At 68.1% G+C, this 26,449-nt stretch overlaps 3 protein-coding genes and 1 pseudogene across 5 annotated transcripts; 2 read left to right on the top strand and 2 right to left on the bottom strand.

The window, feature by feature from the left end:
* On the bottom strand, window positions 1–13,932 carry TBC1D17 (TBC1 domain family member 17). Its single transcript, XM_078850019.1, is given in 18 exon segments — window positions 1–799; window positions 802–853; window positions 2,701–2,787; window positions 3,609–3,725; window positions 3,964–4,061; window positions 4,564–4,663; window positions 4,746–4,846; window positions 4,941–5,057; window positions 5,458–5,552; window positions 5,820–5,923; window positions 6,389–6,520; window positions 6,960–7,121; window positions 11,282–11,393; window positions 11,765–11,975; window positions 12,232–12,340; window positions 12,416–12,490; window positions 12,728–12,826; window positions 13,838–13,932. Coding segments are annotated over 18 exon segments (1,941 nt in total). The 5' UTR covers window positions 13,859–13,932; the 3' UTR covers window positions 1–650.
* A 260-nt stretch (window positions 13,933–14,192) lies between these two features.
* Window positions 14,193–20,893, top strand: AKT1S1 (AKT1 substrate 1). The gene is made up of 4 exons (XM_078850032.1): window positions 14,193–14,286; window positions 14,968–15,415; window positions 15,832–15,909; window positions 17,068–20,893. The coding sequence occupies exons 2-4, from the start codon at window positions 14,974–14,976 to the stop codon at window positions 17,379–17,381; spliced, it is 834 nt and encodes a 277-aa protein (XP_078706158.1). The 5' UTR covers window positions 14,193–14,286; window positions 14,968–14,973; the 3' UTR covers window positions 17,382–20,893.
* Window positions 16,780–25,143, top strand: LOC144929678 (DNA-directed RNA polymerases I, II, and III subunit RPABC5-like; annotated as a pseudogene). Its single transcript, XR_013634910.1, has 3 exons — window positions 16,780–16,874; window positions 24,440–24,535; window positions 24,900–25,143. The product of XR_013634910.1 is annotated as a DNA-directed RNA polymerases I, II, and III subunit RPABC5-like (transcript).
* On the bottom strand, window positions 18,172–23,129 carry LOC144929676 (tetraspanin-4-like). Of its 2 annotated transcripts, XM_078850035.1 has the most exons (8): window positions 23,002–23,126; window positions 22,407–22,486; window positions 21,856–22,047; window positions 21,344–21,418; window positions 21,141–21,242; window positions 20,928–21,056; window positions 19,077–19,160; window positions 18,172–18,617 (listed from the first exon to the last, which is right to left on the bottom strand). In XM_078850035.1, exons 2-8 carry the CDS (start codon window positions 22,473–22,475, stop codon window positions 18,549–18,551), a joined length of 720 nt encoding a protein of 239 aa, XP_078706161.1. In that variant the 5' UTR covers window positions 22,476–22,486; window positions 23,002–23,126; the 3' UTR covers window positions 18,172–18,548. The 2 variants fall into 2 exon arrangements, with proteins under 2 accessions (XP_078706161.1, XP_078706162.1); XM_078850036.1 differs by lacking the exon at window positions 21,344–21,418 and having other exon boundaries at window positions 23,002–23,129.
* Window positions 25,144–26,449: the final 1,306 nt, after the last annotated feature.

The raw sequence follows: 26,449 nt of genomic DNA, 5'->3' as shown, positions 1-26,449 counted from the left end.
TTTGGTAAACATGAGTTTTTAATGTACATTACAAAGGAAGCAGGAGGGGCAGGGCCCCCCAGGACAGCAGCCCTTAGGGGGGTGTCAGTGTCTGGGGAGCAGTAGGGACCCCCCAGCCCCTTGGGGTCTGTACATTGCAGAAAGCAGCGAGCCTCAGGGCAGCAATGGGGGAGCCCCGGGGCTGGGGTGAACAGCAGCTGGGCCGGGGGGGAGGGCAGGGGATGGACCTGCAGGGGAACCAGGACTCCTGGTTCCCAGGCTGCCCCCCACTTCCACTCACAGGCAACTCGGGGTACCCCCCGAGGCCACGAGAATATGGGAGTCGCCCCACCTACTACTCCCCCATATGGCATGAGGGTCAGGCCCAGCCCCCCCGAAGGTCATGGGCCCAGGGAAGTGGGGTGATGGTGTTTGAAGGACCCCCTCCCCTCGCCAGAACCAGGGCTAGAACCCAGGAGTCCGGGCTTGGGGAGGGGGCCAGGGCTCAGAACCCAGGAGTCCGAGTTCGCGGGGCCGGGAGCAGAACCCAGTGCACCCTGGGAACAAGGTCTGGCCCCGACACCCCCTCCCCGGGCACAATGGGACCCCCGACCCCTGTTAAAGTGCTGGTTTGAACAGCCGGCAGGGGTGGACGGACCCCAGCGTCCGGCTCAGGGCAGGTGGCTCTGGGCCAGGGCGGGCTCCTCGGGGGGCAGGATCTCGATGCTGCTGTCAGGCCGGGGGGGCGAGACGCTGCCCGTCAGCTCCAGTCCCGGGGCCTGGACGGAAGAGAGGGGCTGGGGGGGAGTGGCTGGGGGCTGCCCCCCGCAGGACCCCCCAGCCCCAGAAGCTCCTGCACGTTCCGTGGCAGCTCCTGTGGGGAGAGCAAGGTCACCGGGGGTTGGGACACGGGGCAAGGGACTGGCTGGCTTGGGGTGGGGGCAGAATGAGACATGGGGGCAGCCAGGACTGGGGGGGCACTCACCAGACTGGGGGTGTGGGAGGTAGGCTGAGGGGGCACTGGGGAACAGGCGGGGGGTCTGGTTGTGGGGTGGGGGTATTGGGGGGGCAGGCAGGGGGGCAGGAGGTACTCATGGGACTCAGGCTGTGAGAGGCAGGCTGTGGGGGCACTGGGGGGCAGGTCAGGGACAGGGGGGGCTGGCTGGGGGGATGGGGGCACTCACGGGGCTGGGGGTGTGGGAGGCAGGCTGCGGGGGCACTGGGGGGCAGGTGGAGGATGGGGAGCTGGCTGGGGGCAGGTGGGGAGCACTCACGGGGCTGGGGGTGTGGGAGGCAGGCTGTGGGGGCACTGGGGGGCAGGCGGGGGGCACTCACGGGGCTGGGGGTGTAGGAGGCAGGCTGCGGGGGCACTGGGGGGCAGGTGGGGGGCAGGCGGGGAGCACTCACGGGGCTGGGGGTGTAGGAGGCAGGCTGCGGGGGCACTGGGGGGCGGGGGGGGCACTCACGGGGCTGGGGGTGTGGGAGGCAGGCTGCGGGGGCACTGGGGGGCAGGTGGGGGGCAGGCGGGGGGCACTCACGGGGCTGGGGGTGTGGGAGGCAGGCTGCGGGGGCACTGGGGGGCAGGCGGGGGGCACTCACGGGGCTGGGGGAGGCAGGCTGCGGGGGCACTGGGGGCAGGTGGGGGGCAGGCGGGGGGCACTCACGGGGCTGGGGTGTGGGAGGCAGGATGCGGGGGCACTGGGGGGCAGGTGGGGGGCAGGCGGGGGGCACTCACGGGGCTGGGGGTGTAGGAGGCAGGCTGAGGGGGCACTGGGGGGCAGGCGGGGGGCACTCACGGGGCTGGGGGTGTGGGAGGCAGGCTGAGGGGGCACTGGGGGGCAGGCGGGGGGCACTCACGGGGCTGGGGGTGTGGGAGGCAGGCTGAGGGGGCACTGGGGGGCAGGCGGGGGGCACTCACGGGGCTGGGGGTGTGGGAGGCAGGCTGAGGGGGCACTGGGGGGCAGGCGGGGGGCACTCACGGGGCTGGGGGTGTAGGAGGCAGGCTACGGGGGCACTGGGGGGCAGGCGGGGGGCACTCACGGGGCTGGGGGTGTGGGAGGCAGGCTGCGGGGGCACTGGGGGGCAGGCGGGGGGCAGGCGGGGGGCACTCACGGGACTGGGGGTGTGGGAGGCAGGCTGCGGGGGCACTGGGGGGCAGGCGGGGGGCAGGCGGGGGGCACTCACGGGGCTGGGGGTGTGGGAGGCAGGCTGAGGGGGCACTGGGGGGCAGGCGGGGGGCACTCACGGGGCTGGGGGTGTGGGAGGCAGGCTGAGGGGGCACTGGGGGGCAGGTGGGGGGGCAGGCGGGGAGCACTCACAGGGCTGGGGGTGTAGGAGGCAGGCTACGGGGGCACTGGGGGGCAGGCGGGGGGCACTCACGGGGCTGGGGGTGTGGGAGGCAGGCTGCGGGGGCACTGGGGGGCAGGCGGGGGGCAGGCGGGGGGCACTCACGGGACTGGGGGTGTGGGAGGCAGGCTGCGGGGGCACTGGGGGGCAGGCGGGGGGCAGGCGGGGGGCACTCACGGGGCTGGGGGAGGCAGGCTGAGGGGGCACTGGGGGGCAGGCGGGGGGCAGGCGGGGGGCACTCACGGGGCTGGGGGAGGCAGGCTGAGGGGGCACTGGGGGGCAGGCGGGGGGCAGGCGGGGGGCACTCACGGGGCTGGGGGAGGCAGGCTGAGGGGGCACTGGGGGGCAGGCGGGGGGCAGGCGGGGGGCACTCACGGGACTGGCCGCCAGCTGTCCGTACAGCGCCTCGGCCCGGCACAGCGTCTCCTCCACGCTCATCTTCATGGTCAGCTCGTTGATGTGCTGGGGGGGGGGGGGGGGCACATTTATTAGGTAGGTTACGGTAGTGCCTGGGATCCCCACTGCTGCCCCAGGACCCCCCAGCACCCGCGTGGTTCTCTTAGGTGTACTACGGTAACGCCTGGAGAACAAAGGATGAGACTGGGGGGCTGTGGGACCTCTATGGGAGGACACGTCTCTGGGCAGTCTTGGGGGGGGCAGCTTTGGGGATGGGATAGGGGGCCCACCTGGAAGGGGGGGGGGCTGCATGGGGAGGGGATATGGGGGCACAGCCGGAAGGGGGGATGTGGGGATGGGGCCCAGCTGGAAGGGGGGGACTGGGCTGGTCACAAGGAGCAGCCAGAAGCCATGGGGCCGGGCCATGGGGCTGGGACTGGCCGGGCCAGGGCCCTGAGAGCTGCCGGGGCTGGGCTGGGACGTACAATGACCCCCCTTTGCGCTGGCTGAGGGTCCCTGTGGGCTGGAGCCCGGGGGGGGGGGGTGTCACGGAGTGTGGGGGAGTCGGGGCCCTGCGCCCCCCACTTCCCCGGGACTCTCGGCCGGCCAGTAACAGAGAAGGGCTATTAGCCAAAAGCAACGCAGCCCAAACCAGGGCTTGCAGGTGCAGCGACCCCCTGCCCCGTTCCCAGGTTAATACCCCCTCCTCTGACACAGGGGGGCTGCTCCCTCCGGGGGGCGGCCCCCATGAGGAGACCCCTGAGGAGCCTGCGGCAGAGCCAGGTGCTGGGGGCTCAGAGGCGGCGGGGCCCAGGGCTGGATCCCCGAGAAGGTGCCGGAACCGGGGCGGTTGGGACGGGGGAGCTGGGGGGGGGTGTGTGTCTCACCTTGAGGATCTCACTGAAGCTGAACCCCGAGTTCATTAGGGCCTCGCGCTCCGAGTCCAGGATCCCGCAGGCCACCAGCAGGTGGAAGCTCGGGCAGGGCAGCCCCGTCCATAGCACCTGTGGGGTGGGGCAGGGTCAGCATGGGGGGGCGGGGGAGAGGCCCCTCCCTGCCAGACAGACTCACAAGGACCCCCCAAGCTGAGCCCTTCCACCTGCAAGGAACCCCCCCATGCATCTACCCACCAGGGGCAGAGGTCACCCGCCAAACCTCTCCCACCTGGATCACACCCCCTCCAGCCCCCTGCAACACGCACAGACCCCCCCCAGCCCCCCCACATGCACTGCCCCCCCCCACCTCCCAGAGCTGCAGCACGTCTTCGAAGGCGAATTCCCGCTTGAACCAGATCAGGAGCCACCGGAAGCAGAAACACAAAGAGCCGGATTCCTTCGAGTCTGGGGGGAGACAAGGGGGGTTGTCAGTGAGGGGACCCAGTTCTGGGCGGGGGACTGTCTGGCTTGGGGTGGGTGGGGTCCTTGTCCCCTCTGGGGGTGCTGGCTCCCCTCCAGCCCCGGGGAGTCCCAGGGGTGTGATGAAACGGGAATTTTCGTAATGGTTTGCGTGCGCCTCAGTTTCCCTCGTGTATGGAGGTGGCGGAACGGGGGGGGGTGAGCGTGGCAGAGGTCCTCATGGGCAGACACTGGGGCCCCCCGCAGGAGCTGGATGGGCCATTGGGGGGGGGGGCGCAAGGCTCCCGCTCCCAGCAGGCTCCCTGCAGGGGGGGGGGGCCGAGGGCAGAGCCAGGCAGGGGAGCCGAGGAGCCCGGCGCTGTTCTGAGCGGGCCCGGGGGGGCGTCGCACGGACCCTCGCCCAGGCCCCACGACAAGGGGGCGTTTCCCTGAGGGCGGGCGGTCCCTGGGGGGGGGGCAGGCGGTCCCGGGGGCGGGGGGCACTCACCCAGGAAGTCGCAGAGCGGCGGGTCCATTACACGCAGCAGCAGCCCCAGCTGTGCCAGCTGCCGTTTCATGCTCTCCTGGCTCTCCTCGAAGTTATGGTGCTGCGGGGAGACGATGGATCAGGGGGGCCCGACCCCCCCCCCACTCTCAGCCCCCACCCCGCTCGGGCCCCCCGAAACTCACCACCAGCTCCATGAAACCCGCGAAGCACCAGAAGGCGTCGACTTCGTTCTGGGTGACGTAGAGGACGGGGGAGAGCAGGTCGCTCATGCCCTGCACGTAGCCTGGGGGGGGGGAGATAACGGGGTTACAGACTGGCCCCCCCACAGGCACAGGCCCCCAGCCCCTCCCCCAGGCAGCCCCTGCCCCCCGGCTCACCCAGGTCGAAGTTGTACACGCAGTAGGTCATGAGCACGTCATGGAGCAGAACCAGCGCCGGGTTCTCGCTGCCCTGGTAGAATTTGTTGCTTCGGTCGGTGCGGCTCACGTCCCGCTCTGCAAGGGGGGGGCGGGGGTTACACGGCTGTGGGGGCACTATAGGGGGGCCCAGGGGGGGGGTGACGAAGGGGGACTTTCCCGTAATACTTCCCCAACGCCCGCGCGGGCCTCGGTGTCACGCGTGCGCAGGGGTCTGGATGCCCGTGAACAGCGCGCACAAGAATGGTGAACTGGGTTGCACGAACCTCTCGCCTGTTTGCCCAGAGGGCTGGGGTTGGCTTGGGAGGCACTAGCTGCAGACGCCCCCTGGTTATGGTTCTGGGGGACGTCTGCCCTGAGTTCGGGAGGGGAGGGGGAGGCGCGTCTGCCCTGAGCGGGGCTTTCCCCTCCAGGCACCTGGTCACAGGGCCACACTCTGGGGGGGTCGCCCAGGGCAGGGACGGTGGGTGCCACTGACCGATGAGGCTGCGGTAGCCGCGCAGCAGGGAGTTCCGCCGTTCCTGCTCCTCGCTCACCGACTTCCACTGCAGTTTCATGCGGAAATACTCGTCCCTGGGGCAGGGGGAGCACGGGGTGAGGGGGTGCCCCTCACTCCCGACCCGCAACCCCCACTAGCCCAGCCCTGGGCTCCCCCCAGCCCTGCCGGTGCCCCTCACTCCTGACCCGCAGCCCCCTGCTAGCCCAGCCCTGGGCTCCCCCTAGCCCTGCCAGTGCTCCTCACTCCCGACCCGCAGCCCCCACTAGCCCAGCCCTGAGCTCCCCCCAGCCCTGCCGGTGCCCCTCACTCCGGACCCGCAGCCCCAGCGGGCGGGCGCTCACGTTCTGCGGCGGGCCCGGGCCCGGTTCTCCTCGCTGGTGCTCTCCCAACCGTAGTAGCCCAGCAGGAACTTCCAGGCTTCCTTGCGCAGCGCCGGGGTGAGGCCCTGGGACGGGGGGCTGTGGTGAGACCCCGGGGGGCAGAGAGTCCTGGGACCCCCAGTGAGCCCGGACCAGCTCCAACCTCTTCCCCACGCAGAGCCCCCTCCTCCAACCCAGCCCCGCCCCCAGCCTGGGCCCCGCCTCTAGCCCCACCCACCCCCTGCAGCCCCGCCCCCACTGCCCAGCCAGGGCCCCGCCTCCAGCCCCCTCAACCCCTGCAGCCCCACCCCAGCCCCAGCCTCCACCCTGCAGCCAGGCCCCCTTCCCAGCAGCTCCTCCCCCCAGCCCCCACAAGCACAGCTGTCCCCCAGAGGCCTCTCCTCCAGCCCCACCCCGCCCCCCAGCCAGGCCCCACCTCCATCCGGGCCCTCTGCCCAGCCTGGGCCCCCTCTCTCTAGCCCCCCAGCTCCCAAGCACAGCTCTCTCCCAGAGGCCCCACGCCCCCCATCTGCTCTGCCCCCTGCCCTCACCCCAGCGAAGATCCTCCTCTTGAGCCCGTCCAGGTGGGTGATGCGCCCCTCGGGGTCCAGGTGCTGACCCCACTCCTGCTCCGTCACCGGGGCCTCCCGGCACACGGCCGGCCGCGGCCCCAGCTGCAGCTGCTGCATACGGGAGGGGATCACGGGGCGGGTGGGAAAGGCACCCCCCAGCACACACCAGTCTCACCCTGCCCAAGCCTGGCTCCGCCCCCTGCCACCCATGCCCCGCCCTGGCTAGGCCAGCCCCGCCCACCTCATTAGGCCTGTTCCACCCCCTGCCACCCATGCTCCACCCCTCCTGTGTCACCAGCCCCACCCCCTGCCACCCACACCCCGCCTGCATGGCCAGCCCCGCCCCCCACCACCTATGCCCCGCCCCTCCTAGGCTAGCCCCACCCTCTGCCACCCACAGCCCGCCCCCCCCAGGCCAGCTCCGCCCCCCGGCCAGCCATGCCCTATAAGAGCGAGGGACCCGTCTAGCTGGTGCCCCAACCGCACCACACAAAGAGATGCGATTGGCTGGTGCCTCTGGGGTGCACCCGGACTGGCCGTGGACACTCACGCAGCTGATGACCTCGAAGCCTGGCTCATCCTCCAGGCTAGTGGCCGTGGTGCTCGAGGGCCGCAGGGGGGTGCCAGCCTCCTGGTGCAGGGCCCCGCGGAAGAAGCTGGTGACTTTGGAGAAGCCCCCGAAAGTGGCAGTGTAGGGGTCCTGCAGGAAACGCTGTGGGGGGGGGAAGGGAGAGTCACTCCTGGAGGGGAACCCCCAGAGCCAGGGAGAGAACCCAGGAGTCCTGGCTCCCAGCTGCGTCGGAGGAGGGAGTATTAAGCTGGGAATGGTGCAGGGGAGTTTTACTAGTTTACAGTCTGCACCAAGACTAGCTGGGGATGGGAAACAAGGGGGTGACTTCACTGAGGGACGATACCTGGCGCCCAGCGCAAAGGGTGGCCGTTTCCCTGCGTAACCTGAGCCAAGGGGGTTGGGGCCAGGTGACACCTTCTGCCTGGGAAACTGGACAAAGGCTGGACGAGGCGGGGGCTGGTGGAGGCGGCTGGAGTGAGTTTCAGTTTAGAGCTGGCTGGGGAGCGGGAGAGGCCCAGAACCTGGGCCTCGGCTCCCCACTCCCGAAGTGGGAGCAGACTGAGGGGTCCTGTTCTCTGTACCTACAAGCTCTGTTTTGGGCTGTGTTCCTGTCGGCTAATAAACCTTCTGTGTTACTGCCTGGTTGAGAGTGATGGTGAATAGCAGGAAGTGCGGGGTGCAGGGCCCTGACTCCCGCACACTCTATGACAACTGGTGTCAGCGGTGGGATGTACTGCACCCCGGGGATGGCGCTTCCTGCAGTGAGTGACAGGGGAGCAGTAAAACGAAGGGGGTTAACGAGGACCAGGTGTGCTGAAGGCTCAGAGAGGAGCTAGGCTTAACCCCTGGGAGTGGGTGACCTGTGAGAAAGACCGTTGCAGTAACTGGGTCCACGGCAAGTGGTTTCAGGGGCGGAGGAGTCTGCAGCTCAACCCTGGCAAAGAGGTGGTGACCTCGAGAAGGGCTGGCACACTAGGGGTTCTCCCTGGAGACCGTGGGGAGCTGAGAGCACACAGGCCTGTGAGTCCACAACAACTTGGGAAGAGCAGAGTGACGGCCTGTCACCTTCTCCTTAAGAAGGACATTGTAACCCTGTGCAGAAAGAGAGGGTTGAGCATTGGAAAGTTCACCAAGGCGCAGTTAATCTTGCAGCTGGAGGAGGATGACCGCACTAAGGAACAGATTCCTGACCCCAAATGGGGCTATAGCAGGATCTGGGAGCAGCTGGAGTGGGAGCCAGGCAGCCCCAAGACTCCTGTCCCCGACCAGACGAGGGTCTTCATGATCGGGTTCCCCATCGGGGGATCGGAGACGGACGGGATTGGAGCTGAGTCCGAGAGAGCCAGAGGACTGTGAGAGACAGCGAGAGCCCGAGAAAAAGCTGCAGAAGCAGCAGCAGCATGAACTGGCGGTGGGGGAGCGGAGAGGCCTAGGGGACCTCCCCGGGGTGAGTGGGAATAGACCCCGGGGGGCCAGTTCCGCAGGGAACCTCGAGACTAAATTGCTGTGATGAAGCGGGACTGTTCTTAATGGAGACTTGAACCAGGGGGACCCTGCGGAAAAGCCCCAGGGTCTAGCTCCCTTGCTGGGTCCCAAGGCCACAGACTCCGTCAGCCAGATGGGTGGGGTGGTGGACAGGCTCCCACTCCTGACCCCAACCTATATGTCTGTGTGGAGTCTCCTGGGCTCAGGCCCCTCGGACCCCCAGTGGAAGCGGAAGGCGATGGTCACTGGGGAGACATTTCTGGGGTGGCGAGATCCTGGGACAGAGAGAACTGTTGTCAGGCCCCGGGTGGTGCAGCCTCAGAGGCTGAGGGGCTGTGTGAGCTGGGTGAGGGTCCCAGGGGTGAAGCCCCTCGCCCTGCCTATGGCTCAGATCCCTGTGCAGACCCAGGAGGGGTGGGGCTGGCGGGACGTTCAGGTGCTCCAGGATATCAGCTATGAGACCTTACTGGGGAGTGACTGTGTCTCTTTGGGACAGGATCCAGGCCCTGCTCCTGTTTTAATTTCAATCCAGGGAACCGACCGGCTGAAAGGGAAATGATCAGTGAAAATGCAGATGACTTGGCTAGCAGGGGGAGGAGCCGCTAGGCTCAGGCTACCTGCCTGCCTGTAACCAGACCCCTGGGGCGGGGTGGGACAAAGAGATGCTCCCCACCCCCCTGCACACAGGAGAGGGGGTCCCGCTGGCTCTGATGCTGTAAGGAGCGCAGAGAGCTCGCTGCCTGCCCCAACTGGGACAGCAAGGGCAGCGCTGAGGAAGGGGGGAGATAAGACCCCAGCTGAGTGGGGACACCCACAGGCAGGGCAGGTCGGCTGCCAACCAGGTTTGCCTTGTCCAGAGGCGCTCCTGGGAAGTGATCCCATGGCAGGGAGGGAGCGACCAGGCACAGGGCTCAGCGGGGCTGTGACCCCAGGCCCAGCCAGCGAGAGGGAACAGTCCCACTCCCTTCCCCACCAGCTGAATTCCAGACCGAGCTGCAGATGGATCCCTCCGTGGAGAAGCTGAGGGAACTTGCGGGCCACAGCACTGCAAATCCCCTTGGGGAAGCCTGCAGGGACAGATTCCTGTGGGAAAGCGGATTCCTGTACCGGGAATGGGCTCCCCAAGGAGGCAGGACTGACGGTAAAAGCCAAAAAGTGCAAGGTGGGGATGGCAGAGGTGTCGTACCTGGGCCACAAGGTGGGGACCGGCCCAAGCCCAGAGCCGGCCAAGGTGGAGACGATCAGAGATGGGCCTGTTCCCCAGACCAAGAACCAGGTCCAGGCCCTTATCGGGATGGCAGGGTACTACCGGGGGTTGTACCCCACTTGAGCTCCCTAGCTGGCCCCATCACTGAGCTCGGTGAGAAGGGGAAGCCAGACGAGGTGGTCTAGACCGATTGGTGCCAGAGGGCTCTCGGTGTGCTGAAGGAGGCTCTAATCCAGGGCCCGGTAAATCTGGTAAACCCGGACTTTGCCAAGGCTTTTACAGTGTTCACCGACGCCTCAGACGCAGGGCTGGGTGCAGTGCTGACGCAGGCCGATGCTAAGGGGGAGAGACACCCCAGCGGGTACATGAGCAAGAAGCGACTGCCCCAGGAGCAGAACTGTCCGGCCATAAAGAAGAAATGCCTGGCGATGGGGCAGGCCCCTAAAAAGCTGCAGCCGGATCTCTTTGGGCGGCGCTTTGCTGGGCACCCTGACGCCTCTGCCCCGACGTGGCTGCACCCAATGAAAGGGGCTGATGCTGAGCGGCGGGGGACAGAGACACCCGGTCAGAGGGGGGCCAAGGTCAAGCTGGGGGCTCTTAACCAAGAGAGCCCAAATCGCAGCCCTCCAGCCTAGAGCGCTGGGAGAAGGCCCAATCCCTGTTTGAACTCCAGGAGTGTTGGGGTGGCAAAAGGGCCGGGGCCCCATAAACCTTCCCCCATGCGGCCTGCGAGTGCCATCGAGCACCCCTGACCTAAGGGAGGGCGTTAGACTGGAAGGGCCTGGTGCAACTCCCACCAAGAGACGGGAGAGATGCTGGGGCATCCATGGGACCGTTGGTTGGTTCGAACTTCCCCAGGTCACCGGTGAAAGTGACCCTGCTCAGTTTGGACTCGAAGGGGGGAGAGATGTGACGAAGCAGGACTATTCTTAATGTTCCCTCTGAATACTGGGTAGGTGCCTCAGTTTCCCCAGGCAGTTCTTAAGTATCCAGGAGTGGGGTAAGGGGGTGTGATTGTTGCAGAACCCTAGAGGGCCACTGTGATGGGGTCTGCACAGAGAATGGCCGACACCCCATCTCCTGGCAACTGATGGCCTGGGCCCCTCCCCTGCAAGGTGCCAACTGAAGGGGCTAGAGAACAAAGGGATCAGGTGGCCTCCTGGCACGTGAAAGAGACAAAGGCAGAGGAGGGGCTGGAGAGTCTCAGTTTGGAGCTGGCTGAGGAAATGGAGGGAGGCCCAGATGGAGCTCTGGCCTCCATGCCCCCCAAGGTGGACCTGACCGAGGGGTCCTGTTTTCTGTGCCTACAAGCTCTGGTTTAGACCATGTTCCTGTCGGCTAATAAACCTTCTGTGTTACTGGCTGGCCGAGAGTCACGGTGAATCGCAGGAGGTGGGGGGTGCAGGGCCCTGACTCCCCCACACAACGTGACACAGGGATAGTCCCCAAGGGTCCTCATTCCCAGCCCCCCCCCCCCCACGTCATGAGTGGTGTGGGGCTCATGGCCTAGTTGAGCGGCTCCGGCAGACAGGCCGTGGGGAGGGCTCTCCTAGGGCCAACCGGGGGTGCTGTGGGGCACTAGGGGTCCACCGGGGCCTGGGGAACTCACCGACACTAGGTTGGAGGAGTTCTCATCGAACAGCTGCAGCTCGTCGAAGGCGTGTGACAGCGCGTACGAGTCATGGCTGTAGACCAGGTAAAGCCGCGAGTCCTTGGGGGAGCTGCCGGGGGGAGGGGGTCCTCAGTTACCCCAGCATTGGCAGGTGCCTCTGCCTGCACCTGCTAACTGCCCCCACCCCCACCCCCCGCCCTCTGGAACCACCTTGCCCAGTGTGCCCTGCACCAGCTCTTACTGCCTGGGGACCCCCCAGCCTCATACTGCCAGCTCCCCCACCTGGGCCCCCCAATCTGGACCCATGGCAGTGTCCCACTACCCCACCCCTGCTGTGAACTGCCCCCAGCAGTGCCCTGCCCCCCAATGTCCCCAGCTGCAAGCACCCGAAGACAGTGCCCCAGTTCATAAGCTCCGCACACGGCCACGGCAGCACAGCCCCTTCCCCTGCCCCCCACAATCCCCCCCACCCCCGCTCACATGGCCAGGATGAGGTACTTGCAGAGTGCCCGCAGCAGGGCCTTGCTGCCCCCGCGGTGGAAGTGGAGGGCGGGCAGGGACCCGCTCTCCCGGCTGATGAAGATGAGGTAGGACCAGCCCAGCCCCGGCCGGCTCCGGCGGATCGACTGCAGCTCAGAGAGGCTGAGCGTGAAGGCCCACTGCGCCCAGGGGCTGGCCGGGGGCACGGAGCCTGCGGGGCAGAGTGATGGGGGGGCGTGTTAGCCCCCCGCACTAACACCCCTCCGGCTGCGCACACACCCCCAGAGCTGTCCCACGCTGGGCCCACTGCACTAACTCCCCCGCAGCCGCACCATCCAGGGCTGCCCCGTCAATGCACTGACCCCCAACCCTGTCTGGCCCCTGCTGCACGCCGAGATCCCATGAGCCAGGCTTCACCCCACACATCTTCCCCACCCATCCTGCCCCACCGTCTCCCACACCGTTACCCGGGGGCTCCTCCTGCGGCCGGGTCCGGGTCTTCACGGTGCTGATCACGGCCCAGTCAGGCTCATAGCCCGGATCGAAAGGCTCCTCCTCGGCCACACCCGGGGACTCCTACAGGGCAGAAAGGGGGTTAGCGGAGCTGGGGAGGGGGGCACTGAGAGGGTTCCGGCAGCGGGAGCCGCTCACCTTCTTGGAGAAAACAATCGGGGGAGCATCACCGGCTTCCTCCAGGGGCGTCCACTGCAGCAGGTGGTCTGAGCCCTGTGGGCAGGGGGTGCAGTTAGAGCTCTGCCAGTGCCCCTCGCTCCTGACCCACAGCCCCCCGCCAGTCCAGCCCCCCCCGCCCCCAGCTCGGCGGTGCCCCTCACTCCCAACCCGCAGCCCCCCACCAGCCCAGCCCTGCCCCCCCAGCTCGGCGGTGCCCCTCACTCCCAACCCGCAGCCCCCCACCAGCCCAGCCCTGCCCCCCCAGCTCGGCGGTGCCCCTCGGCGGTGTACCTTGTCGAGGATGCGGACAAGCCCCGGGATGAGCGAGTCCTGATCTGGGTGGCGCTTGGCGCTGGTGTGCAGGAAAACCCCGTCCTTCTCGAAGGCCACCTGGGGGGGGGATATCAGCCAGAGCAAGTACCGCCCCCCCCCACACACGGGGATCGCTCCCGCACCTGTCAGTCCCCCCCCGTACGGGGACCCCTCCTGCACCTGTCAGTCCCCCCTGCCCCCCCCGCACGGGGACCCCTCCCGCACCTGTCACTCCCCCCTGCCCCCCCCCGCACGGGGACCCCTCCCGCACCTGTCAGTCCCCCCAGCCCCCCCCCGCACGGGGACCCCTCCCGCACCTGTCACTCCCCCCTGCCCCCCCCCGCACGGGGACCCCTCCCGCACCTGTCACTCCCCCCAGCCCCCACCCCCGCACCTGTCACTCCCCCCAGCCCCCCCCCCCCGCACGGGGACCCCTCCCGCACCTGTCACTCCCCCCTGCCCCCCCCGCACGGGGACCCCTCCCGCACCTGTCACTCCCCCCTGCCCCCCCCCCGCACGGGGACCCCTCCCGCACCTGTCACTCCCCCCAGCCCCCCCCCCCGCACGGGGACCCCTCCCGCACCTGTCACTCCCCCCAGCCCCCCCCCGCACGGGGACCCCTCCCGCACCTGTCACTCCCCCCAGCCCCCCCCCCCGCACCTGTCACTCCCCCCAGCCCCCCCCCCCGCACGGGGACCCCTCCCGCACCTGTCACTCCCCCCTGCCCCCCCCGCACGGGGACCCCTCCCGCACCTGTCACTCCACCCTGCCCCCCCCCGCACGGGGACCCCTCCCGCACCTGTCACTCCCCCCTGCCCCCCCCGCACGGGGACCCCTCCCGCACCTGTCACTCCACCCTGCCCCCCCCCGCACGGGGACCCCTCCCGCACCTGTCACTCCACCCTGCCCCCCCCCGCACGGGGACCCCTCCCGCACCTGTCACTCCCCCCTGCCCCCCCCGCACGGGGACCCCTCCCGCACCTGTCACTCCCCCCTGCCCCCCCCGCACGGGGACCCCTCCCCCACCACCGACCCGCGCCCCAAGGCCCCGCCCCCTCCCCGCCCCACCGGCCCGGGCCCGCCGCTCACCCTGCAGCCCTCCGACTCCATCCTCCGCGGACCACCACCACTTCCGGAAACAACTACTCGTCACTTCCGTCCTCACGCCCCGCCCCCGGGCCGGCCGCCATCTTTGTGAGGGGCGGCGCATGGTAAGTGAGGGTGACGCCATGTCTCTGCGTGGCGGGGCCGCCATCTTTGTGCGGGGCAAAGGGCAGCCGCCATGTTTGCCTTGGGGGCGGGGGAAGGAGCCGAGGGTTGGTAGCGGCCGCCATGTTTATCCGGGGCAACACAGCCGCCGCCATGTTTGTGCGGGGCGCTGCGGGGGCCGCCATGCTTGTGCGGGGCGCTGTGTGGGGGGAGGGGCGGAACTGCTCCCGGGGTTATAGGTCAGGAGTCAGAGGGTGACGCCGCCGTGGGCCGCGCAGTGACCCTGGGGGCTGGGACGGACAGAGGGAGGCAGGAGGCGGCGGGGGCAGGTAACGGGCCCTCGGGAACCCAGGCGTCCGGGCTCTGCCCCCACCCCTGGCAGGGAGAGAACCCAGGCGTCCGGGCTCCGCTCCCCCCGTACCCCCCACCCCTGGCAGGGAGAGAACCCAGGCGTCCGGGCTCCGCTCCCCCCGTTCCCCCCGCCCCTGGCAGGGAGAGAACCCAGGCGTCCGGGCTCCGCTCCCCCCGTTCCCCCCGCCCCTGGCAGTGAGAGAACCCAGGCGTCCGGGCTCCGCTCCCCCCGTTCCCCCCGCCCCTGGCAGGGAGAGAACCCAGGCGTCCGGGCTCCGCTCCCCCCGTACCCCCCGCCCCTGGCAGGGAGAGAACCCAGGCGTCCGGGCTCCGCTCCCCCCGTACCCCCCACCCCTGGCAGGGAGAGAACCCAGGCGTCCGGGCTCCCAGTCCCCAACCCTGCTCTAACCACTAGCCCCTACTCCCCTCCCTGAGGTAGGAAAGAACCCAGGCATCCTGACTCCCAGCTCCCCCTCCCTGAGCCAGGAGGGAACCCAAGCATCCGGGCTCTGCCCCCCAGACCATGCCCACCCAAGCTGGGAGAGAACCCAGGCGTCCGGGCTCCCAGCCCCCCCCCCCCGCGGTAATCACTAGCACACCCCCCCACCAAGGCAGGCGAGAACCCAGGCATCCGGGCGCTCACCCCCTGTCTCCCGCAGGCCAGGATGGCGGGCATGGCCGACAACCACCGGGAGAGCTGGGCGGGGCTGATCGCGGAGGCCGAGCGGTACCGGCGCCGGACGGGGAACGAGGTGGTTCTGATCACGGCTTACCGGGCCCCGCATCCGGGCGGCTTCGCCTACACCCAGCACGGCTGCGGGGCCCTGGGCGACGCCACCCGCCGCTACCTGGAGGACATCGCCGTGGTCCACAAGACCACGGCTTTTACCTACGCCGCCCGGCCCGCACCTGCCCCCCGGCCGCCCCCCAGCCCCTACTCCCGCAGCTGCCCCCCCCAGGACCCACCCGCCAGCCCCCACTGGATCGCGGGCGCCCAGGGAGCCCCGGCTGAGGCCGTTGGGGGGCAGGAGGAAGAGGAGAAAAACATGCCGGCACCCAGGGAGATGGAGTCACCGGGGAAGCAGCAGCCCCCCAGCGACACCACGGGTGAGTCCGTGCCCCCCCCAATGGGAGGGGGGAGGGGTGGTCTGTCTACCAACATCCCACCCCAGAGGAACCGCATCTCGGCGCCAGGCAGAAGGATCTGTGTGCCCCACCCCAGAAGGGACGTAACTTGGTGCCAGGCAAGGGGACCCAGGCCCGCGCCCCACCCCAGAGGGGCCACGTCATGGTGCCAGGCAAGGGGTCTGCGTCTACCAGCACCGGGCGAGGCATCCCTGTCTACTCAGCTCCCATGCCCCACCCCAGAGGGGCTGCATCTCGGCACCAGACAAGGGGACCTGTACATCCAGCCCCTGCGCCCCATCCCACTTCCCTGCAGTGGGTGAGGGGACCCTGGATACTCAGCACCCCACCCCAGAGGTGGCTGAGTCTCCTCACGGGCCCCTTCTGCGGCTCCCCAGGTCTCTTTGTGATGGATGAGGACTCCCCCAGCCAGGACTATGAGCCCTTTTTCGATTCGGACCCAGAGAGCACTGACGGTAGGTTTGGGGGGGCTGTCGGGGGGTGTCGTGGAGTCACCGAGGCGAAGTCCGCACGAAGCCAGCCAGGACTCGGGGGGACCCTCCTCTGTCGGAGCTACTGTCCCCAGGGCAAGACGCTGCCCCAGCTTCCACCTTCCTGGGGCTGACCCCGGAGCATTCAGCCTCCCCATCCACACCAGGCGCTTCCCGCAGCGAGTCCGCCTAGCGGGGGTCCTGGGGGAGCCAGGGGGCCCCGCCCCCCAACTCCGCAGCCAGCCGTGACTGTCAGCCAGCCGGGGACACAGAAGTTTTATTGGCTGACAGGAACACGGCATAGAACAGAGCTTGTGAGCATAGCCAAGTCCATCTTGGGGAGTCCTGGGCCAGACGCCCTGGACTCTTCTCCTCTCCCCCCCCCCCCCCCCACACACACAGTCCCCAGACTCCCTGTGATCCGCCCCTTGCTCTTGCTGGTCTTTGTCTCTCTTCTGGGACACAAAGTCACTTGGTCGCATGCCCCTCCTGGGGCTCAGGTTACCGGCCATCCCCTATGTACAGACCTCAAAGCTGCCTTGCCTGCCCCCAAGGGCCTCAGCGAAAGTCTCACACACACACAATTTCCATCACCTAGCACTGGTGCTGCGGACAGGGAAACTGAGGCACACACTGGCCAGTAAAACTCACATGCGGCATCATAAGGAGACTAAAACCCCACCTCCATCTCACCCCATGGGGCTGAAGGGAGGGAGCCTGCCAGAGAGGGTGGGAGAAAGGGTGGAGGCAGCGGGGCTGTCTGGGGCTGGGGTCCCCCTCTTAACTCTCTTCCCTCCCCAGATGGCAGCCTGAGTGAGGAGGCGCCCGCCCAGCCCCCGCCCGCCCCCCCCAACCACCAGTACGCCAAGTCACTGCCCGTCTCTGTCCCCGTCTGGGCCTTCCGGCAGGCGGGGCCCGAGCAGCGCTCGTCTGACGAGGAGAATGCCAAGGTGGGCGGCCCGGCGGGGGAACGGGGGGCCCCTGGCCCTGGTTGGAGTCTGGGGGGGGGGGTCAGTCTCAGAGAGCAGAGGTCGTGGCGGTTGTGGGGGAGAATCCGGCCGCAGGGGGAGGGGCGGGGTGGGGGGTGTTAGGGTCCCTGGCTGGTGCCCATGGCGCTAACCCCTCCCCCTCCCCGCCCCCCAGCACTCGTCCCCCGACCTGGAGAAGATCGCGGCCAGCATGCGGGCACTGGCCCTGCGTGGCTCCGACGGCACCGAGATGTTCGGGGACCTGCCCCGCCCCCGCCTCAACACCGGGGACCTCCAGAAACTGCAGCGGAAGTATTGACACCCCCCCCCGCTGGGGGAGGGGCCCCGACAGCCTGGGGCCCCCCCGACAGCGCCCCCTCCCTTGGACACTACACCCCCCCCCCAATGGCAGGGCAAGGGGGAATTCCCCCCCTGCACCCTGGCCCCAAAGAGGCCTGTGGTGACCGAGGGCTCTCTGGGACGCCGTGAGTCAGTGGGACTACCTGCCACCGCATCCAAGCTGCGGGGGGGTATTAGCTGCCTGCTCACGCTACAGGATCACAAGGGTTGGGGGGGGGGGAACCCTCTGTCCCTCCCCCTCCACACTCCATCCCCTCCCACAGCAGCAGATGTGGTGGGGAGCCCCTCCGGTCCCCCCAGCACGACAGCTACTGAGAGGGGAGCACCCCCGGTGCCCCCTCCACACACTACAGGGGCCACTGCCCCCCCTTCCCCCAAAGTGTCTTAATAGATTTTTGTAAGGCCCTCCGTTTGCACATGAGCTGTTCCCCCGGAAAGGGGGGGCAGTTTCCCCAAACCCCCCTATGGGGGGGCTCTGCTGTCAGCCTCCAGGAGAGACTTCTCCCCCCTGCCCCCCAGAACTGACACCCTAATTTTTGGGGGATGGAGGGAACTACCCCCTCCTTTGAGAGGACAGGCAGGGGCTGGTTTTCCGAGCCCAGCCTCGGTACCTGACCCCAGAGGGTCCCTGGCCCGGACCCCCCCCACCCCTTCTTTTGTACCAGATGTTCAGGGGCCCTGGCCCTGCCCCTTTATTTTTGTCCAAAGATGATTGGTGGGTCAGGGCGCGGGGAGCCCCGCCCCTCCATCCCCTTGTTGGCCAATAAAAAGATGCCAACTTTTACCAGCTTCAGCGGTTGGTGCCTCTGATTTTGGGGGGGATGACAGCCAGAGGGCTTGGGGGGGGTCTCTGCTTCCCAGGGTGTGTGAGCTCCTGGCCCCTCTCCACCCCCTTCCCCCAGGCAGAGCCGGAGCCGGATGCCAGACACAGAACCATTTATTGTGCTGGCCATGGGGCAGGATAGCAGAAATGTGTGGGGGGCTGTCCTCCATGGGGGAACCAAACAGGCCTGGGGGTGGCAGAGGGCTCTCTGTGGCCCCCACCCCCACCCGAGCCGGTGGGACTACCCACCACCGCATCTCAGCCGCAGGGGCATATTAGTGGGCTGGGGAGAATGGTCTCACGCCGGCCTGGGCTTCAAGCCCCTGCTGTAGGATATGACTCCCACCAGGCTCTGTAAGCGGGAGGGAGGGGGCTGGGGTTCACCCCTTGCTCTGTTGGTGATGGGAGGCCAGGCTGGCAGGGGGAACAGGTGTAAAAGGGACTGGGGGGGGCAGACTCCAGGCCCCCCCCTGTCAGTGGTAGTATTTCTCCACCTTCAGCACTTGGCAGTACATCAGCATGGAGGAGACAAGGCCCAGGACCTAGAGGAGAAAGAGGAGGGTGAGGTGAGGGGGCCAGCAAATGGACCTGGGTGATTTACTGGGGGATCTGCGTCCCTGCCCGTCCTGGCTACCAGCCAGCACTGGCCCTAGCCTCCAGAAACCGATCTCATTCTTCTCTGAGCCACACGTCCTGCGGGCGTCGCAACATCCCCCGGCAGGGAGTTCCGCCAGTTAATGGGGCGTTGGGTGAAGCCTTAGGTGTGTCTTAAACCCGCTGCCTCTTAACGGCAGCAGGTGACCCCTGGTTCGTGGGTCAGGTGACGGGTGAATAACGCCCCCCACTTCCCCCCACCCTGGTGCATCCCCCGCCATGGCCTTTTCACCTCCCCTCACCCCAAAGCTGGGCCAGCCCCCACTGTGCCTTCGGTCCCTTTTCCAATTCTCATAGAGCTTTGGGGATCTCCCCGGGGGCCCCCCCTTGCCCCAGGCCCCCCTCACCTGGACGACAGCAATGCAGGCAGCGAAAATGCCCATGGCCCAGATGTTCTCCCCCACCCAGGACTTCACCTTCTCGTAGCAGGGCTGGAGAATGGGAGAATCACAGAAACTGGGGGCTCACTGAGCCAGGCCCCTGCCTGACCCGGGCCGGGATCCTGCTGGCGGCTCCACTCTCCCCCCTCCCCCCCCCCCAGATCGCCTCTCCCCAGGGCCAGGCCCTCTGCCCTGTCATGTTACTCCCCTCTGCCTGAGGTGCAGTGCCCTGGACTGGCCCTGGCCCTGGACTCCCCCCCCCGGGAACGCAGACCGGGACCACCTGAGCTGCTGTCGCCGGGCCCCGTTCAGTGGGGGAGCCAGTGTCACCCCACCGGGCGGGGCCGGCCGCTGGGGGCCGATTTCCGAGCCACATTCGCCTTCCCATCATCCCGTTGTTCATAAAACGCTCGACCGGGCCCCGGGGCCGGCGCTATTTCTGAAGGGTCCGGCCCCAGTTTGCTACGAGCCAGGCCCCTGGGATGGCGGCAAACGCCTCCCTGACTGCCAGATCGGGCGCATCTCTGGCGGCCCCCGCCCCGCGAGGGCGCAGATCAGGGCAGCCCGGCGCCGTGGGGTCGTCACGAATCCGTGCTGGCTAGTACGTGAGAGCCGGAGAGCAGTTCCTACCGTGCCCTCCGCGGGCCTTACCCGGCCTTAGGGACCGCCCCCTCCTCACTTGGGCATAGGGACCGCGCCCTCCTCGGGCCTTATCCACCCATACTGACTGCCCCCTCCTCACTTGGGCGTAGGGACCGCGCCCTCCTCGGGCCTTATCTACCCATACTGACTGCCCCCTCCTCACTTGGGCGTAGGGACCGCGCCCTCCTCGGGCCTTATCCACCCATACTGACTGCCCCCTCCTCACTTGGGCGTAGGGACCGCGCCCTCCTCGGGCCTTATCCACCCATACTGACCGCCCCTTCCTCAGCCGGGCATAGGGACTGCGCCCTCCTCGGGCCTTATCCGACCGCGCCCTCCTCGGGCCTCACCCGCCCATAGGGACCATGCTCTCCTCGGGCCTTATCCACCCATACTGACTGGCCCCTCCTGTGGCCTTATCCACCCATACTGACTGTCCCCTCCTCACCCAACCGTAGGGACCGTGCCCTCCTTGGGTCTTACCCGGCTGTAGTGACCAGCTACCCTTACCCGGGCATAGGGACCGCCCCCTCCTCAGGCCTTACCCGGGCATACCGACCCCCCCCCCCCGTGGGCCATAGGGACCGCCCACTCCTTGGGCCTTACCCACCCCTACTGACCGACCGACCCCTCCTCTGGCCTTACCCGGCTGAACCAATGGCCGCCCCCTCCTCGTCCCAGGCATTACTCAGCCATAATGACCAACTGCCCCCTTCCCCCCAGGTGTTACCCAGATGGACTGACTGGACGTCCCCTCTGGGCATTACCTGGCCACAGTGACCAGCTGCCCCCTTATCCCTTGGGGCATTACCGGCTGGATTGACCGTCCACCCGTTCACCGTCCCAGACATTACCCAGCAATAGTGACCAGCCACCCCCTCCTGCCCAGACATTACCCGGCTGTACCGACGAGGTACTCCCTCCCCCCAAGCTGTTACCTGGCAATACTGACCGGCTGACCCCTCCCCCCAGGGCCTTACGCAGCCATAGTGACCAGCCACCCCTCCCCCTGGGCATTACCTGGCCATAGCGACTGGCTGCACCCTCCCCCCGGGTGTTACCCGGCCCCAGTGACCAGCCACCCCTCCCACTGTGCCCTAGCCCCGCCGAGCCACAGGAGACGGGGGGTGTGGGGGTGTTCTGGGGGGGCTGTTAAGGGCAGGGAGGGGCACTCACCTCCTGCCACCAGGCGGCGCCAATGCCGGAGCAGGGGGTGCCGTGCTCCAGGCAGCAGGACTGGGGCACCCCCGTCCCATTGCGCACCTCAAACCAGTCGGTGTAATTCTGCACCCCGCAGCACCGGAACTGGGGGGAAGAGGAGCGTCAGACACTGGGGGAGGGGGGACTGATGGGGGGGGGACTGCAGGGTGCCGGGGGGGGGGGACTCACCTCAGTCTGCACCGTGTCCCAGGCCTGGGTCAGCCCCGGCTCCCCTGGGGCCCCGTATCGCCGCAGCCCCAACTTCAGGTCGTCCTGAGCGTATCTGTCAAACTGAGACCCAGAGCAGGTCGGCCAGGGGGGCAGTAAACAGGGGGAGGGGCCGGGGGGGGTCCATGCAGTGGGGGGAGGAGAGGCAGGGGGTGCCCCCTTACCTGCCCCCGGCAGGTGTAGAAGGCCAGGCCCCCGCTCAGCTCCAGCAGGACGATGGTGAGGAGAACCACAAAGAACTGGGGGAGTGGGAGATGGATCAGAGCCCCCCCCAGGGCAGCCGGGGGGACCCTCCTCCCCACTCAGCAGTGGGGGGGTCCCAGGCTCCCCGCTGCCCGTAACCCCCCCTTGTTCCCCCTCCCCTGCAGGCAGCCTCCCCACGTACCCCCCAAGCCACCCCCACCACATAGCCCCCGCCTGTACCGCCCCCTGCCCGTAATCCCTCTCCCCTCCCCTTGTGCTCCCTCCCCTGCAGGCAGCCCCCCCAGCCTCCCCACGTACCCCCAAACCACCCCCACCACATGCCGCCTGCCCCCCCGCCCGCCCCCCCTGCTCGACCCCCCACTCGTAACCCACACCTCCCTCTCGGTATCCGCCCCCGGCCTACCCCACAGGTGGAGCGCCCTGCCCCCCAGCTTGCACCCAGCCCCCCAACTTGTCCGGCCCCCGGCCCTACCGTCAGCAGGAGGCAGCGCTGCTCGGTGGCGGCCCCCAGGCAGCCGAGGAAGCCCAGGGCCATCACCACAGCCCCCGCGGCCATCACCAGCCCGGCGACCCCCAGGGACGGGAGCGAGAGCGACAGGGTGGAGAACCGGCCCTGCGAGAGAGCAAGCCAAAGCCCCACGCCCAGCGCCCCACAGCCCCCCAGCTGGGGGGGGGCGGGGTCAGGGGACCCAGCCACAGCCCAGCGCCCCACAGCCCCCTAGTTGGGGGGGGTTAGGGGACCCAGCCACAGCCCAGTGCCCCACAGTTGGGGGGGTCAGGGGACCCAACCACAGCCCCATGTCCAGTGCCCCACAGCCCCATGCCCAGTGCCCCACAGCTGGGGGGGAGTCAGGGGTACCTGGCCACAGCCCCCCGCCCGGCGCCCCCCAGCCCCCTGCCTGGCGTGACACAGCCCCCCCCAGCTGGGGGGGGTCAGGGGCACCCAGCCACAAGTCCCCACCCAGCGCCCCCCACCTGCCCCCCCCGGGCACTGCTGCAGGGACGCTCGCAGCCGAGACTCACCCAGAAGATCAAGTTGAAGATGAAAAGCTCCAGCTTGAGACAGAAGAGGCAGCGCTGGGTCGGGCCCATAGTGCAGGAACCTGGGGGTGGGGGGACAGCAGAGCCGGGTGTTGGGGGGCAGCACCTCGGGGGGGCTCCTCCCCACCCTGCCGGTGCCCCTCATTCCCGACCTGCAGCCTCCTGCTAGCCCAGCCCCGGGCTCCCCCCACCCCACTTTGCTCGGTTCCCCTTCGCCTCTCAGCTGGTCCCTGACCTGGCGGGGGGGGGCAGTGACCCATCCTGGTTCCCTTGCCCCCCCCATTCCCTGTTAGTCCCGGGGGACTGGAGCACGTGGGGGTTCTGGGTCCCCTCGTCCGTCCCCAGATCCACTGGGCCCAGGGAAGCTGCGGGAGGAGGGGGGGCGGTTTGCCCAGAATATCACCCTTCCCCGGGGGGAGCAAGTGGAGATGTTGTGGCCCCCCGCCCGGCCCCCCGAGTCCCATGAAGTTTGGGGGCTGGAAAGTTCCGTCCTAGCAGCCCCCCCCCATCGCATCCGCTGCCCCCCCCCCCCGCCAAACGTTCTCAGCGGGTCCCTGGGCGTCGCGCCGCCCCTCACCTGGGCCCCCGGGCGGGGTCGGGGGGCGCTGCTGGAGCCCCCTAAACTGCGGGTGCTGCTCGCTCGGCCACGGGGGGGGCAGGGTGGATGGGGGGAAATTCCAGGCTCAGCGGGGGGGAGGAAATGGGAGGGAGTAGGAGGGGCGGGGTCTGGGGAAGGGGCTGGAGAGGGAGGGGCTTGGCGTGTATGGGGGAGGGGTCTGGGGAAGGGACTGGAGGGGCTGGGGGTCTCTGGGAGCGAGATCTGGGGAAGGGGCTGGAGGGGGAGGGGCTGGGGCTGTATGGGGGAGGGGCTGGGGGGGTCTCTGGGGGCGGGATCTGGGGCTTCGGGTGTATAGGGGAGGGGATGGGGGTCTCTGGGGGCGGGGGCTGGGGAAGGGGATGGAGGGGGAGATGTTGGGGGGGTCTATGGGGGAGGTGAAAAGCTTATGGGGGCCGGGGGGGCCGCGGGGGAATTGGGGGTGACGGGCTGAAGGGGGGGGCTCCGGGGCTGTTCGGTTCCAGGTGGGGGGGCTGGTTTCCGGGTTCAGACCCGTCCTCCTGAGCCCCCCAACCTGCCCCGCCGCCCCCCCGTAACCCCGCGCGCAGGAGGCTGAATCTGCCCCTCCCCCCGCCGCTGGCCCCACCCCCCGCCGCCCCCTAGCGGCCGGCGCCGACCCGACAAAAACAAGCGGCCGCAGCAGGAGGCGAGTTGAGCGCTGGGGGCTGCGCAGGGTGAGTGTCCGACTCCCCCCCCCCCCGGCAGCTGTGGGGGGGGCAGGGTGACTGTCTGACTCCCCCCCCCCGGCCCCTCGCGGCTGTGTGGGGGGGGGGCAGGGTGAGTATCCGACCCCCCCCCGGCCCCTCGCGGCTGTGTGTGGGGGGGCAGGGTGAGTATCCGACCCCCCCCGGCCCCTCGCGGCTGTGTGTGTGGTGGGGGCAGGGTGAGTATCCGACCCCCCCCCCGGCCCCTCGCGGCTGTGTGTGGGGGGGGGCAGGGTGAGTATCCGACCCCCCCCCGGCCCCTCGCGGCTGTGTGGGGGGGGCAGGGTGAGTATCCGACTCCCCCCCCCGGCCCCTCGCGGCTGTGTGTGGGGGGGCAGGGTGAGTATCCGACTCCCCCCCCGGCCCCTCGCGGCTGTGTGTGTGGGGGGCAGGGTGAGTATCCGACTCCCCCCCCCCCGGCCCCTCGCGGCTGTGGGGGGGCAGGGTGAGTATCCGACTCCCCCCCCCCCGGCCCCTCGCGGCTGTGGGGGGGCAGGGTGAGTGTCCGACTCCCCCCACGGCCCCTCGCGGCTGTGGGGGGGCAGGGTGAGTGTCCGACTCCCCCCCCAGGCCCCTCGCGGCTGCTGGGGGGCAGAGGCTGTTGGGTGCAAAGGGACGGGGGATTGGGGGGGTCTCTGGGGCCGGGGGTCGCTGCCCCCCCCCCGCTATTCCCAGCTCAGTGTCTCCCCCCCCAGGATGATCATCCCGGTCCGGTGCTTCACCTGTGGGAAGGTGGTGGGCAACAAGTGGGAAGCGTATCTGGGGCTGCTGCAGGCGGAGTACACAGAGGGGTAAGCGGGGTGCGCCCCACTCCCGGCCCGCAGCCCCCCCCGCAGCCCGGCCGGTGCGCCCCACTCCCGGCCCGCAGCCCCCCCCCCCAGCCCGGCCGGTGCGCCCCACTCCCGGCCCGCAGCCCCCCCCCAGCCCGGCCGGTGCGCCCCACTCCCGGCCCGCAGCCCCCCCCCCAGCCCGGCCGGTGCGCCCCACTGCCGACCCGCAGCCCCCCCCCTCAGCCCGGCCGGTGCGCCCCACTCCCGGCCCGCAGCCCCCCCCCCAGCCCGGCCGGTGCGCCCCACTCCCGACCCGCAGCCCGGCCGGTGCGCCCCACTCCAGACCCGCAGCCCCCCCCCAGCCCTGTCTCTCTCTCTCCGCCAGGGACGCCCTGGATGCCCTGGGGCTGAAGCGATACTGCTGCCGGCGATGCTCCTGTCCCACGTGGATCTGATCGAGAAGCTGCTGAATTATGCCCCCCTGGAGAAATAGCACCCGCCGGGGGGGGGGGGGCAACACGATGGGCCCCCCCGGGCCAGGTCCCGAGTCCTCACTGGCCGGATCTAACCTGATGCTTCAGCGTGGGGGAAGCGCTGCCTCCCTGCAATAAACCCCCCTCCTGCCAGAAGCGCACCTGTGTCTGCAGCCTGTTTTTCCCCCCCCCAGCCCTCCCCCCACTAAGCCTGTGTCTCCCTAGTGCCCCTTCCCCACCCCCCCTCCGTCCTGCAGCCAGGAGCCCCTCCCCACACCAGGCCATAATAAGATGTCTGGTGATTTCATGATGGAGGTTCCAGGTCTGTTGGCAGAGTTAAGGGGATGGCTACCCAGTGGGGGCAGAGTTAAGGGGGGGGCAGGAAATGTGCCATCTTAATTCTGTTGCTGATAACCTGGAAAGACGGTTGGAAAAGGTGAGGTGGGGGCTCTGGAAAACTACAAGGGGTGCTGGCAGAGGTAGCTGCAGATCACCGGGGAATGGGCCTGGGGCTCCAGAACAGGGGTGTGGATCTAGACCATGCACCAGCCCATGGACGCAGGCATCCATCTAGAACCGGAGGGGGTCTGAAGCACGGGAGCGGATAAACGCAGGGCGTTGATCTGGAACCCAGCAGGGCAAATCCTGCTGGTGGCTCTGGAACACATGGGATAGATCTAGAACCCTGGTCCCCTGCCGCCCAAACCAACTGCCCCTGGACTTCCTAAAACTAGAGCTGACAATTTGCTAACTTGAAGCGTTGCAAACCCCCCACCCCACCCCCCGGCGGGCCCAAGGGTAGCCGCATAAAGCGGAACAGGATCACCGGACTAAACTGCGTTGGTGGCACAAGTGATGGGGAACTCTGAGATAGCGCGTCATTTATAAACGTGCAAGCAGAGTCCAGCCCTGTCCCAGCTGGGGCTGATTTCACAAAGCCAGAAACAATTCTGAGGCAAAGCAGCTAGGAGGAAAGTTTCAAACCGAAATGGAGAATCGTTCAAAAACATTTAACGGGCTGTCCAAAAAGCCAGGAGTGAGAAAGGCTGGATGGGTTTTAAAAAATAAAACAGCCTATTGAAAGGGGAAGCAAAAGGACCTATGAAATAATGTAACAAATGGAAGCAAGGGGTAGTTGCTAATAATAATCAGCAATTAGGAATTGTAGAAAATTGATAAGGGAAGGAAAAGGACACCAGGAGACATCCATGGCCAGCATAATTAAGGACACTGAAAGAGTTATTTTAAGTATATTAGTGGTATTGGTCCACTCCTAGATGAACATGTTAAAATAGCAATAATAATGCAGAAAAGACAGAATTGTTCAATATTTCTGATCTGTATTTGAGTAAAAAAAAAATGTAGTCATAATTCATGATAACACTTTCCATTCCACTAGTATCTCCAGAGGCTGGTGAACAGCAGCTATTGAAGTGAGATATTTTTAAATCAGGTCCAGATA

This window comes from Lepidochelys kempii, chromosome 23, assembly GCF_965140285.1.
Source record: "Lepidochelys kempii isolate rLepKem1 chromosome 23, rLepKem1.hap1, whole genome shotgun sequence".
Classification (NCBI taxonomy): domain Eukaryota; kingdom Metazoa; phylum Chordata; order Testudines; family Cheloniidae; genus Lepidochelys; species Lepidochelys kempii.
The sequence above is the reverse complement of the archived record's forward strand: the minus strand, read 5'-3'. Positions and strand labels throughout refer to the sequence as shown.